Genomic DNA, 16,617 nt, shown 5'->3' with positions numbered 1-16,617 from the left:
GACCCACCCTCGGGGCCCAGGCTGTCTTCCTCAGCATCAGGCAGTGTAGGAGGCAGGGATGCTGGAAGTCTTACCAGTTACTGCCCAGCCATAAAGAACCCCCTGTCCTGGGCACTTGGCCTTCTGGGAGGAGAGCAAGCAGCTCCCCTCCCCACTGCACTGGTCTCTGCTAATGCCACTGACCAGTGAGTTTAGGAAATGTCAACAGTCTTGGTGTTAACCTATTTCATGTTCAGCCCTTCTTTCTGGCCACAGGCGACAAAGCTGGTTGCCACCTGCAGGCATCCCTGGTGTGAGATCAGGGCTGGCACCAACGGAATGTCACCATTGGCTTCTCTCTGTCAGGTGGGTGTGCATCCATGTGACATCTGAGGAGCCCAGGACAGTAGACTGTGTGTTGGGCCCAGAGTCCTGGGTTCATTGACGATGCATGGACATGGCCCCTGACCTCTTGGATCCTTGAGTCATGTGAAGGCGACAGGCAGATAAAAACTAATGCTAACCCGAGTCCTCCATAGCCAGCACTGTACCAAGTGCTCAGCAGCACTAGCTCTTGCGTTAACCCTGGGGGTAAATGGTAGTACTGCCCCTGGATCACCTGAGATGAAACACGTCCCAGAACTCACAAGGGAGGGGGACGATGTCCACAGGAGGCTTCTGTAGCTCTCGAGAGGGTCAGGCCACTTGGAAGGGGACTGCAACCAGAAGCAATGGCAGTGGGGGGCTAGGGGGAGTGTCCCAGGCAGACACAACAGTATATACAAAGGCCAGGAGGAGGAGTCGGTGTATTTTTGGAACTGAAGCAATTTTCTTGTGGCCAGAGAGATGTGTGTGGTGGGGGAGGGTGGCACCCAGACTCTAGCCAGTCGGGGAAGGACCTCCAAAGCCAAATCAAACAATTGGGCTGATCCCAGGGTGTTGCGGCAATGTGTACCTTCCCACCATTGCCATTGCCTCCCCAAGTGGGCCCTGCGCTTGGGGGGCCATCCCCAGCATTCTGTCCACCGGTGGGCCTGGCGCATCCTCAGGAGAGGGAAAGGGGTGTATGCGCATGCTCAGGTTGTCATAACAGAGCACCACAGAAACCAGAGCTGAACAGTAATTTCTCACGGTCCTGGAGGCTGGAGGCCTGAATCCATATCTCAACGGAGTTGGTTTCTCCTGAGGCCTCTCTCCTTGGCTTGTAGATGGCTGTCCTCCCTCTGTGAGTGTCTGTGTCCACGTTTCCTCTTATAAGGATCGCAGTCACATTGGCTTAGGGGACACCCTAACAGCCTCATGTTAACCTAATTACCCCTCTAAAGACCTCCATCTCCAAATACAGTCACATTCTGAGGTGCTGGGTCTTCCAAGCTTAGGGATTCTGGGGGACATAACCCATAACAGAGGTGTGCCATGTGCAGCTTTAGGTGGCCGCAAAGGTGCCAGGCAGCCCTCTGTCCACACCACAGGCTCTGCAAGCTTGGCCTCCTGGCCTCAGTGTCTGCCTTTCCTTCTGCGGGCAGTAAGCCCAGCGCCCAGACCCTTGCTCACTCAGATCCTCTCTGCCCTCAGCAGGCACCTGCTGGGCCCCTATGTCCTGCAGTGAAGGCGTCTCATCCACAGCAGGCCACCTGGGGAGCTGGTGAGGCTCCGTCCTGGGGCCCTTTGGTGGCTGCCTTCCCTGCCCTCACCCCACCTTCCTCATCAAGCTTTCTTGTCGCATGTCCATATTGCACTGTCGCCTTGGCCACAGGCTACTGCAGAGGTGTGTGGAACAGTTGGTTGTGGCCACCAGGGGCCTGCGGTAGCCATGGAGGGGGTGAGGGAGAAGTGGTGGCTTCCATCTTGGAGTGACAGGAGGCACCAGGAGCCCGGTTGGTGAGTTCCCAGAACCCCAGGCAGGCCTGCAGTGGGAGTCTCCAGGCTGCGTGCCTCTGGAGGTGAACGTCGCTGTCTTCAGTCCCCTTTCTTGGCTCATGCCAGTGGACTGTCAGCAAAACCCCTGGGATCTCACCTTCCCATGTCCCTACATAGCCTGTCCACTTAGGGGAACACAGACGGCAGCAGTCAAGAGCAGCTCAAGGGAGGCAGCTGCTCACCAGCCTCTGTCCTTTGGTAGGAGACACAAGGTACTGCTGGAGCTATTGCTCTGCTGCAGTGCCAGGCAGCTGACCCAGCCAGGTCAGGAAAATGGCAGGGGCACCAGGGTCCAGGGGTGTCCTTTCAGGGAAGCAGAGGCAGGCCTAGGGGTGTGGCAGGTTTTGGCAAATGAGCAAGGGGCAGGCTGTGGGGTCAGAGGAAGGACGTGGTTTGGGGCCACAGCTCTTCAGGGTCATGGCTGGTTTGTGGCCTACGCTCTTGGACAAGATGCCACATCTGTGCAGTGGAGACGGCCTGTCCACATGCCCATTCAACAACTCTGTGTGCCAGGCCCTGTCCTAGCTGTGCTCCTATTCCAGTGCAGGACACAGTACAGATTGTAGGTGGGTACCCATGCTGGGTAGACACAGGAAAAGTGCCATAGGAGGTTGTGATTTGGGGTGGGGTCGCCAAGAAAGGCTGTCTTAAGAAGCTGGAATTGCGGGGAGGGTTGAAGGACATGAGGAAAGGGCTGGGCAGGGGGAAGAGCAGGTGCAAAGGCCCTGTGGTAGGTAGGTGAGTCTAAGGAGCAGTAGGGGACAGATTCCTGGGCTCTGAGGCCAGTTGCCTGGAAGAACAGGCTAGGCTGAGCACCGTGAGGGCATGGACTTGTGGGAAGCTGCCAGAGAGCTGAGAGTGTGTGTGTATGCGTGTGTTGGAGGCAGGGGGGGAGCAGTTGACCCCTGGTTGCTGTGGGTAGATGAGGTGGGAGCAGGCTGACTACTTAGGAAGTTTTGGAATGATCCGGCCTGGAGGAATAGCATTGAACATGTTTAAAAGAGGTCAGAAATTGGAAACTTGTTTTTTATTTAAACTTATTTAACAAGGGTTTCTGTGTCACTTACTAGTGCCAGATGTGTTCTAAGGGCTTTGCAAACATCAGCTTCTTTATTCTTCATAACAGCACTGATGAGGTAGGTGGCTTCTCTCCTCACAGTGGAAGTGGACGGACAGGGCAGTAATTTGCCATGCAGCAGGCCCCAGGATTTGGGGATAGGCTGGAGGGAGGGTGAGAGAGGTCAATGAATCAGGTTTCTAGGACATCAAGAACATCAAGGTTTCTAGGACAACAGCTGGAGGAGAGGGGGCAGGACTACCTGGGGGGGGGCATGGGGGCAGTGTTGGTGGTGAACCTCCCGGTGAGGGTGCATGGGGAGGGGGTCACCCCTCAGGGTGGCAAATGGGCATCACCACATGGGGAGGGCTCAACTGCAGGACACTGTGTGACATCTCCGAGGGAGAGAGGGGATGGAAGAGGAACAGCTATAGTGAGAGGGGCCGGAGATGAGGGAACCCGGTGCAGGGAAGGGGCTTTAACCAGGAAGCCAAGACCTGCTTCCCTTGGGTGAGTCCTTGGGATCATGGGCCATTCCCCTCCCCCTGAATGAGCCTGGCTTCAGGAGAGTCCTGGACGCCTTTCCTGGCAAGCGAGCTATAGGGCAGGTTGGCACTGGTCAGAACTGGTGGCCAGGTGCCCATCTTCGAACAGCACCTGAGACTCGGCTCTCTTCTCCAGCACCTGTCCTGAGACTTTGTACGCCATGCAAAAGAACTTTTGATTTTGTATTCTTTTACATTTTTAAAAGTTAAAAAAATATATATTTTTTAATGTTTGTTTATTTTTGAGAGGGACAGAGACAGGATGCGAGTGAGTTAGGGGCAGAGAGAGAGGGAGACACAGAATTAATCGGGCTCCAGGCTCCGAGCTGTCAGCATAGAGCCCTACGCGGGGCTTGAACTCACAAGCTGTGAGATCATGACCTGAGCAGAAGTCAGATGCTCAACCGACTGAGCCACCCAGGCGCCCCTAAAAATATTTGTTTTAATTTTATGTTAGAGCACAAACAAGCAGGGGAGAGGGGCAAAAGGAGAGAGAGAGAATCCCAAGTAGGCTCCACACTCGGTGTGGAGCCCAACGCAGGCCTCCACCCCATGACCCTGGGATCATGACCTGAGCCCAAAATCAAGAGTTGGAACTTCAACCTTCTTCCTTTTAAGAACATCTTCTCCTTCTTCCTTTAAAGATCTTGCCCATTTACCTGGTAATCATAGTTATTTTAGCATAAGTCCTAAATCATATTTTTTCACTAGGTGAGATATCTCTAGACATGCCACCTAATTTTTAAACAGAACACTAATGATTACAAGTTTCCTTTTTGTGATTACTGTAAAGCCTTTAACGAACCATTTAATGCCTAGTGTTTTTTCTTTTTTAATTATTCTCCAAATTTTCAGGAGTGGAATAATTGGGTCAAAAGATCTGATGGATCCTGATATATATTTCCAAGTCTTTTCCACAGGAAAAACTGACCAGTTTACAAGTTCCATCTTCAATTGGGGAACCAATATTGTCTCCATTATTCTGCATTAGATATTAGTATTTTATTAAACTTACTGATCCGATCTTGGCTCTTGCATAACATTTTTTGCGTGAGGGACGAAGCGTGATCCTGCCTGACCCTCGTCTACCGCGGCTCTGGGCGGGGCGGGGGTGGGGGGGTGGGGGGGTGGGGGGCGTTGGAGGGTGCGCTGTGCTCGGGCGCCCCCTGTCGCCCATTGTGACGCCGGTCGCGTGCCGGATTCCCTAGGCGAGCAGCGGCGGCGGCGGCGGCGGCGGGGCAGAGCCCCTAAACCATGGCCGAGTCACAAGAGCTGCTGCTGCAGCTGCAGAAGGACAACCGCGACGGGCGACTACGGAAGCAGGAGCTGGAGGAGCTAGTGCGGGGCCTTGAGGCCGAGAGCGAGAGCCTCACCGGGCGCCTGCAGGACCTGCGGGAGCGTGAGCGCAGGTGCGCGGGAAGCGGGGCTCAATGGGGACGAGGCGGGCGCGCGAGGGTCAGTACTACGGGTGGTGGCACCCAGGCCTGGGCAGAGCGGCTGGCCGGCCCGTCGGTTACGCCTCCCCGCAGGGCCCGAACCTCCGCTCTAAGCCGGCGGGACCTGGAAGATCTACTCAGGGGACCCACGAAGGGGAGGGTGCGGCGACCCGGCGCGGGCTTCCTCGGCCTCACTAGTAACTGGCCTTTCCCGGCGGTTGTGGGAGTCTGAACACCCGCCGCCTCCCTCGGTGGCAACGCCTCAGTTTCCCCTCTGCAGCCTACAGCGGAAGCGAAGCCAGGCGGCGCGGGCCCAGAGAGGGGAGGCGCGCGAGGCGGCGCGGGAGCGCGCTGAGCGCGCGCGCGCGCTGCTGGAAGCGGCGGAGCAGCACAAGCAAGACTTGGTGGGGCCTGGGCCTCGACTGGGGATATGCCTGCGGAGAGGGCGGGGCCCTAAATAGGACCCGGGCAGGGTCGGGACCCAGTGTGGGGCCGTTCCGATGCTGGGACCCCGCCCCGACTGGGGTAGGGCCAGGAGCGGAGCCTGGGGTCTCTGAGAGGCCCAGACTGCCCCCCCTCAACCCTACCCACAGGAGCAACACAACCGGCAGCTGCAGGAGCAGTGGGAGGAGCTGTCAAGTCAGGTACAGTCAGGAGGCGGCCTTGGTCTCTAGCTTCCCCTAGGAAGTCCCGTTGTAGTCCTCGCCCCGGTTTTTACCCTGTCCCGGCCTTTAAGGACATCCCCTGCCCCTTGAAGCCCCGCAAACCCCGTCCTCACAAGACCCATCCCTAGCTCTTCTACTACGGAGGGGAACAACTGAGTCAACAGCGCGCAGAACAGCAACTCGGGACCCAACTGATGGCTTTGCAGGTGTTTGGGTGGGGCCCCCAATGCCGGAGCGGCGGTGCGAGCAGCTCCCTGAGGGGCGGGGGTGGGCCAAGCGGACGCGTGGGTGGGGTTCCGGGAGTGCTGGGCTCCTGACATTCCTTGGATCCGTCGGAAGAAACAACTGGAGATGGTGGAGGCCAAGCACGCCAAGCAGGCAGAGGGCCTGCGGCAGGTGCGAGCGAAGCTGGGGTTTGAGGGAGAGTGTCGGTTTCGAGTGTGGGTGGAGCCTGGGCAGGTGCAGGATGGAGAGGGGTTATTATCCCAAGTCTCATCAGGGCCCCCCACATCCCAGGGCGTGCAGCGGACGGAGGAGGCTTGGGCCAGCTTTCAGGAGCAGAGCGGAGTCCTGCAGGTACGACCCCCCTCAGTCCCAAGAGCAGCTCACCTCCGACTCCACTGTGGCTCCCACTCCTCCACCCCCAGAGCTGCTCCTCTCTCTCCCCGCCCCACCCCACCCCCAGATCTCCTCTGCGAGTCCTGGGGCCTTACTCCCTCCCCGTCCAGGAGCTGCAGGGAAAGGTGATGGAGGCGGCGGCTACGCTGGACGCCTCGAGGGGCGGCCCGGAACTGTAAGGGGTTCAGGACTGTGGGGGTAAGGTGGGGTGGCTGTGGAACCGAGGCAGATCGTCCACCTCGATGCCCTTCCCGGCAGGTGCGACTCCCAGCCTCGACGGATGCAGGACTGCGCGGGCTCGCTCATGGAAGAGGTGGCCAAGGCTGACTGTGTGAGCGCGGGCCCTGGGCGGGGCGCGCTGGAGTCGGGACCCAACACATGGGAGATACCCACACCCACGGGGTCCCACCTGCCCTCGAGGGCCCGCCCCCCGACGGAATCGCAACCCCCGTACCCGCCCTGCGGGAGACTGGTCCCCTACGATTCCCTCCCGCTCCTTGAGAGACCCGGACCTCGCGGCGCCCTCCGCTCCGGCGCTGGGCTAGACGCTGCTCCGTCTTTCCGTAGGAGAGGCGGCTTTTCGGCGGCACCTGCGGAGCGGGCCTCAGGTGAGCCAGTGGCAGGCGGCGGGCGCGCTGGGCGTCTTGCCCGCCACTGCCCGTCTGTCCGTCCGTCCTTGGGTCCGCAGGCTGTGGGCTCTGGGCGCGCTGCAGACGCTGCTGTTGCTCCCGCTTGGTTTCCTGGCGCTGCCTATGCTCTGCCTGATGCTGGTGAACCCCTCCGCCCTCCGCGGGGGGCTCCCGCGCTTCGACTTGGACGCAGCCTTCCGTGGTTTGCGCTACACTCTGTCCCCGCTGCTCCAACTGCGCGCGCGCGGCCTGCTGCCCGCCTAACGCGCATCATGCCGGCCGTGGCCACAAGCACTAAGCACTTCTGTCTCCTGTGTGGTTTCTGGGCGCCTGGGGGGAGGCCGAGGGGAGACTCCTGGGGTGGGGGGTGTAATGTGTCGCTCGGCCCAGCGGCCCTGGCACCTCCGGCGCAGAGGGTGCTGGGCCTTCCAGGCGGTGCTTAAGTTTGCAGAGGCTGTCCAGGGCGCCTCTCGGCGGAGCCCGCGACTCGGGAGTGAGCAGGGTGCGTCCTCGTCTGACACCGGCGCCTTGGGCTGGCTCGCACCAAGGAGCTCCCGGGAGGGGTCCCCTTTCCTACAGCCCCTGCTGCCACGCCTGAGCCAACTCGGAAGTTGGCCAGTATCCTTTGCTAAACTTGCTTTTTCCCTGCTAGTGAGCCTGGGGGTTGGGGGAGCAGGCCGGTCAAGTCCTCTCCGTGGAGATCCGTGGTTCCTCTGGCCCGGCTGCTTGGGGGTGATTTAGTTCCCCACAGTATCTCTTGTTTTTTTTCAGGGTCGGTTCTTCTCGGTGCGGGTCCGGGCATTCCTCTCCTGTGGTCCGCCCCGCTTTCCGGAAGTCCCAGCCCTGCTGGCAGTGCACGTGCAGCTCACCACTGCAGTCTTTGTGAGGACTCATCTTTTTACTCATGTGAAATGCTCTGCTTAGTGGAAATGATGAACCTTGAGTTTCATTTTGCCCTACTTTTACCCGTTACATTTTTTGGTAGTAAAATTGTTCCGTGTATCTCGTTGCCGGCGCGGCACACAGGTTTTTGCTGTGGCCTCCAAATAATCGTTTTCTTATTGATTTGTTGGTGTTTTTTTAGTCTTTTGGGAGTTAAATTTGTTTATGTAATCCTGTGTATAAAATTCTATCAAACTTAAGACTTAACGTGCTGTGTCCTAAATGGATTTCGTTCTTGGGGTGCCTGGGTGGCTTGGTTGTGTTTGACACTTGCCTAGGAGTTGTAAAGATATTCTCAAACGATGGCTTATTTTTTTTAAATTTATTTTTAATTTTTTAAATTTATTTATCTATTTTTAGAGAGAGAGAGAGAGAGAGAGAGAGAGAGAGAGAGAGAGAGAGAGAGAATTCCAAGCAGGCTCTGCACAGTCAACACACAGCCAGTCACAGGGCTCAAACTCACCAACTGTGAGACTACGGATGATGTTAGCTTAAATCAAGAGTCCTGTGCTTAACTCAGCCAACCAGGTGTCCCTCTCATACCTTACTTTTAAAAGAATTTTATTTTGAGAGAGAGAGGTGGGGAGAGAGAGAGAGCGCGCGCGCGCGCGCGCGCGCACGCGTGGGGGAGGGGCAGAGAGAGAGAATCCCAAGCAGGCTCCACACTGTCAGCACAGAGCCCAATGCAGACTCAAACCCACTAACCTTGAGATCATGGCAAGAAATCGAGTCCAGCGCTTAACAGACTGAGCCACCCAGGTGCCCCCCCTTTAATACTTTTAATTGGTGTAAACATTTTGTTTAGCCATTCATTATAACATTTTGTTGCTAACCATTTTGTTTATTCATTCATGCATAGATGCCCATTTGGGTTGTTTCCACCCTGTGGTTGTGGTAAATAATGCTTCTGTGAACAAATATTTGAGTCTCTGCTTTCACTTCTTTTGGGTGTGTACACAGAAGTGGAATTGCTCGATTAGTACTTCTGTGTTTGATTTTCTGAGGACCTGCTCTACTCTGTTCCACAGTGGCTGCTGCACTTTACATTTCCACCAGCAGATCACAAGGGTTCCGATTTCTCCACATCCTCACCAACATTGGTTTAAGTTTTAAAAATAAGGAAAAATGCGTGCCTTAGTTGTTTGAGGGTCCAACTTCCATTCAGGTCATGATCTCACGTGAGGTGGAGCCCCACTTAGGGCTCTAGGCTGACAGTTCAGAGCCTGCTTGGGATTCTGTTTCTCTCCTTCTCCCGCACTCATGCTTTCTCTCTCTCTAAATAAATAAACTTTAAAAAATTAAAAATAATAGCCATCTTCATGAGTGTGATTTGCTTTCAGTTTTTAGGCATTGCATTATTTTTTTTTCTTCCAAGTTTTTTATTTATATTTGTCTTTATTTTTTATAGTTTATAATTACAGAATCAAATCCATGAAAGAAGATGTTTTGGGGAAGTCTAGCTTTTATCCCTGTGCCCTCTACCCTCTTGCCTGCATTCCCTTAGAGGAAACATTTGATTGTTTTAATGGACTCTTCTTTTTTCCCCTTAGCTAAGTGAAATATATCCAGTCACAACCTCTTCCCTCTTCCCAGTCACAACCTGTTCCCTTCTTAGGTGAACACATGGACTTCTCTGCTCCTCTTTTAGCACCTGGCTCTGAGCAGTGTCAGAGAAGTGGTGTCCTTTACTGAACTGCAATGACATGGGTGGATTCCCATGATTTGCTATATTACATCAATAACTCAATGAGAAGCCTTCTGCTAACACTTTTCTGTATTTTTCCAGATAGTCTTTGAGATGCATTCCTAAAAATGAGATTGTGGGTCAAGGCTGGCTCCATACAGGATAGTGCTGGAGACCTGCCCTTTCCATTCCCACCATCACTGGATATGTCCCCTGTTGTCACACTGGGGATTTTTGTCAGTCTGGGGATTTTTGTCAGTCTGAGAGGTGAGAAATGGCACTTCAGTGCAGTTTTAATATGCATTTATCTTATGATCAAGGTTAAGGAGCCCTGTGTGGGGCTCAAACTCACGACCCTGAGATCCAAGACCTTAGCTGAGATCAAGAGTCAGATGCTTAACCAACTGAGCCACCCAGGCACCCCAAAGTTAAGGATATTTTTATATTTAAGTGCCAGTTACCTTTCTTTTTCTGTAAACTACTCATATCATTTGCGTATCTGAAAAATGTAGGATTGTAGGGTTTTCTTCTTCCTCGGTTGGCATTTTCACTTTGAGATCTTTACTGTTTGTCTTTTACTTTGTTCATGGTGTTTCTTTTGCTATCCATACACTGGTTGTAACATTGTACCTGCCTGTATTGATTCTGGATTTTGGTTAGGAAAGTTCTCCTCACTTCTAGGTTATTGAGGAAACTTACCCATGTCGTCTAACATTTGCATAGTTCTATTATTATTTTTTCAAGTAATCTCTATGATCAACGTGGGGGCTGGAACTCATGACCCTAAGATCAAGAGTCAGACACTCCTCTGATTGAGCCAGCCAGGCACCACTTGCATGGTATCTTAGTTCACATTTCAACCTCCAGTCCATTTCAGACTTAACTATGGTTTATGATGTGAGGATCTTTTGCACGTCTGTAGAAATTTTAGACTCGGCTTGTCAATTCTCATAAAAATGTCTGGGAAGTGAATGCACCGAATTTAGAGATAAATTTGCAGGGACTTCAGTCTTCTAGTCTTCAAACATGATGTCTCTGTCCAGTTTTTACTTCTCTCAGCAATGATCTGTATTTTTTTAGTGTGACGGTCTCGCACATCTTTACTTTTAGCCCTAGATATTTAATTTTTTAAAATTGTTTTAAAAATTAAAAAAAATTAACTTTTTTTTTTTATTTTTATTTTTCAACGTTTATTTATTTTTGGGACAGAGAGAGACAGAGCATGAACGGGGGAGGGGCAGAGAGAGAGGGAGACACAGAATCGGAAACAGGCTCCAGGCTCCGAGCCATCAGCCCAGAGCCTGACGCGGGGCTCGAACTCACGGACTGCGAGATCGTGACCTGGCTGAAGTCGGACGCTTAACCAACTGCGCCACCCAGGCGCCCCCAAAAAATTAACTTTTTAAAAAAATTTAATATTTATTTTGAGAGACAGTGAACAGGGGAAAGATAAAGAGGGAGACATGGAATCTGAAACAGGCTCCAGGCTCCTAGCTGTCAGCACAGAGCCTGACACAGGGCTCGAAACTACAAACCATGAGATCATGACCTGAGCTGAAGTCAGATGCTTAACTGAGCCACCCAGATGCCCCAAAAATTAAAAAAAATTTTAAAAATGTTTATTTATTTTTGAAAGAGAAAGAGAGAGTGCAAGCAGGGGAGGGGTGGGGGGGGAGAGAGAGAGAGAGAGAGAGAGAGAGAGAGAGAGAGATCTGAAGCAGGCTCCAGGCTTTGAGCTGTCAGCACAGAGCCCGATGCAGGGCTCGAACCCACAAATTGTGAGATTATGACCTGAGCCAAAGTCAGACGCTTAACCGACTGAGCCACCCAGGCGCCCCTCAGCATTTTATGTTTTTGAATGCTATTAAAAATGGTGAAGATTTTTTAAAATTTCATTTTCCAACTGCTCATTGGTAGCATATAGAAATACAACTGACCTTTGTATATTGACCTTGTGTACTGCGATATTGCTGAACCCCCTTAGTTCCCTGAGCTTTTCTGTAGATTCTTCAGGACCTTATAGACAATGTTATTGTGCATGAGCAGGATGGTTTCTCTTCCTCCTTTCCAATCTATCAACCACTATCCTTACTGCACTGGCCACACTGTCCCCCAGTACAATGCTATTAGAAGTGGTGATAACAGGCAGGGCACTCATGTCTTGCTCCAGACCTTGGGGTGGGGGGGGGGGTACGTCTTGAATATTTCATCGTTAACATGTTAGCTGTGAGTTTTTTTCTCAGATGATCCTTATCAAATTGGAGATGTTTCTTCTTTTTTCTAGTTTGCTATACTAGAAGTGTAGAGTAGTCCATACTGACAGTTGCCCTGTTCCTGTATTTCTATTGCATTTTATTCTATCACACGAATAACCACAGTTATTTATCTATTGTTGAAGGACATTTTGGTCAGTTACAGTTTTTGGTTATGAATAGTGCACCTCAGAACATTCCTATTTGTGTCTTTCGGTGTACAGATTTGGCATCTGTTCGGTACCTATGTAGGAATGGAATTACTGGGTCATAGCGTAGGAGATTCTCAGCTTTAGTGGACACGTCAGTTTTCCAAAGTGGTTGTAGCAGCTTGCACATCCACCAGCAGCTTCGGAGCATCCTGGTTGCTCCACATGCTCACGACACCTGATATTGTCTTTTCAGACACGCAGGTGGGTTAGTAGGTATCACGTTATGGCTTTAACTTGCATTTTAAGCTGAACACCTTTTATTATTATTCAATGGCTCAGGATAATCTGTTTTGTGAAATGCCTCTTCAGCTCTTTGTCCATTTTTCTAGTTTGTGTCTTAACTGATTTTTAGTAGTTTCTTATAGAAGTCCTTTGAATAGATACATGTACTGCAGACATCTTTCCAGGTTTGTGGCATGCTTTTTTTTTTTTTTTTTAAATACTTTTTAAAAGCTGATTTGTTTGCATAATCTCTACACCCCACGTGGGATTTGAACTCATGACCCCAAGATCAAGAGTCACATGTTCTACCGACTGAGCCAGCCAGGCACCCCTGTCGTCCCTTTTCAGATAGTTGAAATTAGTTTTTTTCCTTTTATGATTAGTGCTGGTTTTGGTTCTAAGAAATCTTTGTGTGTCCCAAAGTCATCAAGCCTGTATTTTCTCTTCTGTATTTTTTCCTAAAAGCCTTAAACTTTACCTTGAACATTCAGCTCTCCATTTCACCTGGAATTTTTATGTCTGATGTGACACAGGCAGTGAGGATTATATTTGTTTTTCTATACTGATATCCAGTTGATGTGACACCATTATTGAAAAGACTATTCTTGGGGCGCCTGGGTGGCGCGGTCGGTTAAGCGTCCGACTTCGGCCAGGTCACGATCTCGCGGTCCGTGAGTTCGAGCCCCGCGTCGGGCTCTGGGCTGATGGCTCGGAGCCTGGAGCCTGTTTCCGATTCTGTGTCTCCCTCTCTCTCTGCCCCTCCCCCGTTCATGCTCTGTCTCTCTCTGTCCCAAAAATAAATAAACGTTGAAAAAAAAAAAAAAAAAGACTATTCTTTCCCTACTGCCCTGGAATGTCTTTATGTATGTGGGTCTATTCCTGGACTTCTCTTCCATTGTAAACCACATTGTCTCAACTACTGTAGCTTATGGATAAGTCTCGATATCTAGGCTTGTTGGTCTTTAAGATCGTAATAGCTGTATTTTGACCTTTGTATTCCCATATAATTTTTAAAAAATATTTGAGAGAGAGAGCACGAGCAGGGGGAGGGTAGAGAGAGAGGGGGAGAGAGAATCCCAAGCAGGATCCAGACCCAGCATCGAGCCCGACATGGGATTCGATCCAACAACCCTGAGATCGTGACCAGAGCTGAAATCAAGAGTTGGGTGCGTAACTGACTGAGCCACCCAGGCGCCCTTCCCGTATACATTTTAGATGTGCCAGTTTCCACCATAAAACTTTCTGGGATTTTGATTGGTATTTGCAGTGAAACTACAGATCGATTTGGGGAGAATAATCTGTGGGATGTTGAATCTTCGAATCCATGACTATATTACTCTATTCGTTTAGGTCTTCTCTCAACAATTGTACTTTTCAGTATTTCTTCTTTCATTAGATTTATTTTCTGATATTTGATGTTTTAGGATCCAACTCTAAATGATACGGTTTTCTTTTGTTGTGAGATATATGTTGTACACATACACACACAACTTGACTTTTGTATATGAATCTGTATCCTATCACCTTGACTATAGATATTTATCGATTATCTGGATTTTCACGTACACAAATTCCACTTCTGAGTTTTGTTTTTCCTTTCCAGATTCTTAAACTGTTTCCTTTTATTGCTTGACTGGGCTGACTAGGGCCTCCAGCACAAGGTCTTATAGGGGTGGTGGCAGCAGGCACGTGTATACCTTGTTCTTTATCTCAGAGGCACCCAGTGCTCATCTATAAGCAGGATGGGTTTTTTGCAAACACATCAAGGAAGTTCCTGGTCCTTGGGGCATGGCTTTATTTCTAGTATACCCTATCCCAAGTGTAGACCAAATTTCCCTAATAAACTCCTCGGAGGCATCAGGCTCTTGGGTTGGTCTTTAGTCACCAATGTCATCAAAACAGGGATATTATTAAGACTGATTTATAGAACTTAGGTCTTTTAACTTATTTTTTAAGTAGGCGTCACACCCAATGTGGGGCTTGAACTCACAACCCTGAGGTCAAGAATCGCATGTTCTACTGACTGAGCCAGCCAGGCACCCCTGTTAAGATTATTATTATTATTTAAAGAAAAAGAGTAGGCAAGAGGGGAAGAGAGAGAGGGAGAGAATCCCAAGAGGGCTCCATGTTCAGCACAGAGTCTGATGTGGGACTTGATCCCATTACCCTGGGTCATGACCTGAGCTGAAATCAAGAGTTAGATGCTCAACCAACAGATTTATTCGGCCCCCTCTCCTCCACCACCAGTTAAGATTTTTAAATTTGTTTTCAGTCTCTAAAGAGACCTTATTTTCTTGTCAGCTCACAGATTTAGATTTTCTGCCCAGTATTATAAATAGCATTTCTAATTTTTCAAGATCTATAGTTTGCCATAACGCCAGAACCGTGTATGTTGCATTTGACTTCCTTTTTAAGGCCAATTTGACAAGTCTTTTCAAGGAGTGTGGTTTGAAATATTTCTACTATGTTTGAATATATTTCTACCATTTTACAATGTGTTTATATCCTGCTTTTTCTATGCTCTCCCCACCCTTATGTTCTGGTTGATCTTTCTCCAAATTACACCCTATTTTCTGGTATCTTTTTAAATTTTTTAAAAATATTTTTATTATTGAAAATATTTTAAATGTTTATTTTAGAGAGTGCAAGCAGGGGAGGGGCAGAGAAAGAGGGAGGGAGACACAGAATCTGAAGCAGGCTCCAGGCTCTGAGCTGTCAGCACAGAGTCTGACACAGGGCTCGAACTCATGGACTATGAGATCATGACCTGAGCCGAAGTCGGACACTCAACCGATTGAGCCACCCAGGTGCCCCTGTAGACTGCTTTTTGAACAGGCTTTGCATGAGGAATGGGGTATGAACCGTGAGATCATGACATGATCATGACAGTGTCCCTGCCCGTCAGGATCATGACATGAGCCAAAATCAAGAGTTGGACGCTTAATCAATCTATCCGGGCATTCCCTTTTGCATTTTTTAACTTACATAATTGGCTTTTTCATATTTTTTCTTTTTTAAGTAGGCTCCACACCCAACATAGGGCTTGAACTCACAACCCTGAGATCAAGAGTTGCATGTTCTACCTATTGACTGAGCCAACCAGGCACCCCATATTTTTTTTGAATATACTGCTCAGGACTCAACTGTGCTTCCTGAAGCTGAGTATTTATGTTTATCACCAGCTCTGGAATCCCACTGGAAGCTGACTGGAGCTTCTCCTTCACAGCTTCCCCTTTTGCTTTATTTTGGTAATTTCATTGTTCTCTGGTTTTCTCTTCATCTAGATCTGCTTAAAGTTAAAAATGCTGTTTAAACTTTAGTGACATTTCTAGTTGCCCTGTGTCATCCTCTTCTTTTAGTTTGGGGTCTTCCTATCTGCTTAGAGGGTCACAGTGAGTAGGAGTAGGTGGCTGTTGGGGGCTGGCTGCACAAAGGTTTTTGAGTCCTGGAGCAGAGGCAGGACATGGAGCCACACCTGTGCTGGCAAGAGACACCGATGGGGTGGTTGGGTGGCCTTTAACAGGAGCCGGAACAGAGCAGTTCAGGAAAATGCAGTGTGATTGTTGGTGCATCTGCGCTGTGATGAGTCAGTTGTGAAGTGCATTAACCTGGGCCCCTAGAGGCTTCCTGGTAGGCTGCACTCCGGGTGGGAGAGGGAACACTGCCCTGCTCCCTTCCCAGCATATCCAGGAATCACCCCTCAGCTGAAGGTACACCTGGCACTCCACACTTTTGCTGGTTTTTATTTTGTTCACATTGGTTAAATCTTAAGTTGAATATAATTTTTTATACACAAGAAAATACTTCATGTACCTAGGGAATGTGTTGGGAATGTGTCCAGTGCAAACCAATTATTCACACCCATGCAGAGAGTGTCGCCAGAGGATTGTCAGTCATCTCAGTCTCACGTGTCACATGTGGGTTACACTAGGAAGGAATGGATTGCCAGGCTCTGCATGGTGGACTTTTGTCCTATTTGTCCTATAAAAATAATTCCAATGGATGGAATGACGGGGCCACAGCACAGCAGCCAGGGTGGGGCTGTGCTCTCTCAGCTCTATGATTGTGGGATGGCTGGGGGGCGGCCATGATAGCTGGTCCAGCTCCACCCTCAGTAGGGGATGTCGTTCTGATAGTACTGGATCATGTCGTAGGTCCGGCTCCTGGAAGGAGAGTGGAGGGAGGCTGTAAGGAGACTGTCTCGGGTCTGGGTCCCTCTCCCCGCTGCGTCCTTCATGTCTGCCTGGAGAGCTGCATTGGGGAAGTGGCCCTTTTCTCCTCTCTGAAGGTGCAAATGCAAAATCGCAGACCCTGTAGCCTCCCTGCCAGCCTCTCTTCTAGGGACACTCCTTTCCCCACCTGTGACAATGACTGTGTGAGCTCCTTTCTGATGTCTCCTCCTGGGCCTCCTCAGCCAAACACCACTCTGCCCCACACTCTGGTAGGGGGAGTGTTA

The 16,617-nt window shown here is 50.4% G+C and overlaps 2 protein-coding genes across 6 annotated transcripts in view; one reads left to right on the top strand and one right to left on the bottom strand.

The window, feature by feature from the left end:
* The first annotated feature begins 4,689 nt into the window (after window positions 1–4,689).
* Window positions 4,690–7,991, top strand: TMEM191C (transmembrane protein 191C). 4 transcript variants are annotated; one of them, XM_043558205.1, is made up of 10 exons: window positions 4,690–4,910; window positions 5,218–5,341; window positions 5,531–5,581; window positions 5,731–5,808; window positions 5,942–5,998; window positions 6,119–6,178; window positions 6,331–6,395; window positions 6,479–6,551; window positions 6,788–6,828; window positions 7,621–7,991. In XM_043558205.1, exons 1-10 carry the CDS (start codon window positions 4,756–4,758, stop codon window positions 7,733–7,735), a joined length of 819 nt encoding a protein of 272 aa, XP_043414140.1. In that variant the 5' UTR covers window positions 4,690–4,755; the 3' UTR covers window positions 7,736–7,991. The 4 variants fall into 4 exon arrangements, with proteins under 4 accessions (XP_043414140.1, XP_043414137.1, XP_043414139.1 ...); XM_043558202.1 differs by lacking the exon at window positions 7,621–7,991 and adding an exon at window positions 6,909–7,150; XM_043558204.1 differs by lacking the exons at window positions 5,731–5,808; window positions 7,621–7,991 and adding an exon at window positions 6,909–7,150.
* A 5,001-nt stretch (window positions 7,992–12,992) lies between these two features.
* Window positions 12,993–16,617, bottom strand: part of PI4KA (phosphatidylinositol 4-kinase alpha) — a 113,818-nt gene continuing 110,193 nt past the window's right edge. Inside the window, exon 45 of one of the 2 annotated variants that reach the window (XM_043558197.1) lies at window positions 12,993–13,004. Coding sequence is in view for 1 of the 2 variants with exons in the window: in XM_043558196.1 (XP_043414131.1) it covers window positions 16,273–16,324 (52 nt within the window). In the remaining variant the exon portion in view is untranslated. Of the gene's footprint in view, window positions 13,005–15,888; window positions 16,325–16,617 lie in introns of those variants that run through there. The other variant, XM_043558196.1, reaches the window with a different exon arrangement.

This window comes from Prionailurus bengalensis, chromosome D3 (assembly GCF_016509475.1).
Source record: "Prionailurus bengalensis isolate Pbe53 chromosome D3, Fcat_Pben_1.1_paternal_pri, whole genome shotgun sequence".
In the NCBI taxonomy this organism is placed as follows: Eukaryota; Metazoa; Chordata; class Mammalia; order Carnivora; family Felidae; genus Prionailurus; species Prionailurus bengalensis.
The sequence above is the reverse complement of the archived record's forward strand: the minus strand, read 5'-3'. Positions and strand labels throughout refer to the sequence as shown.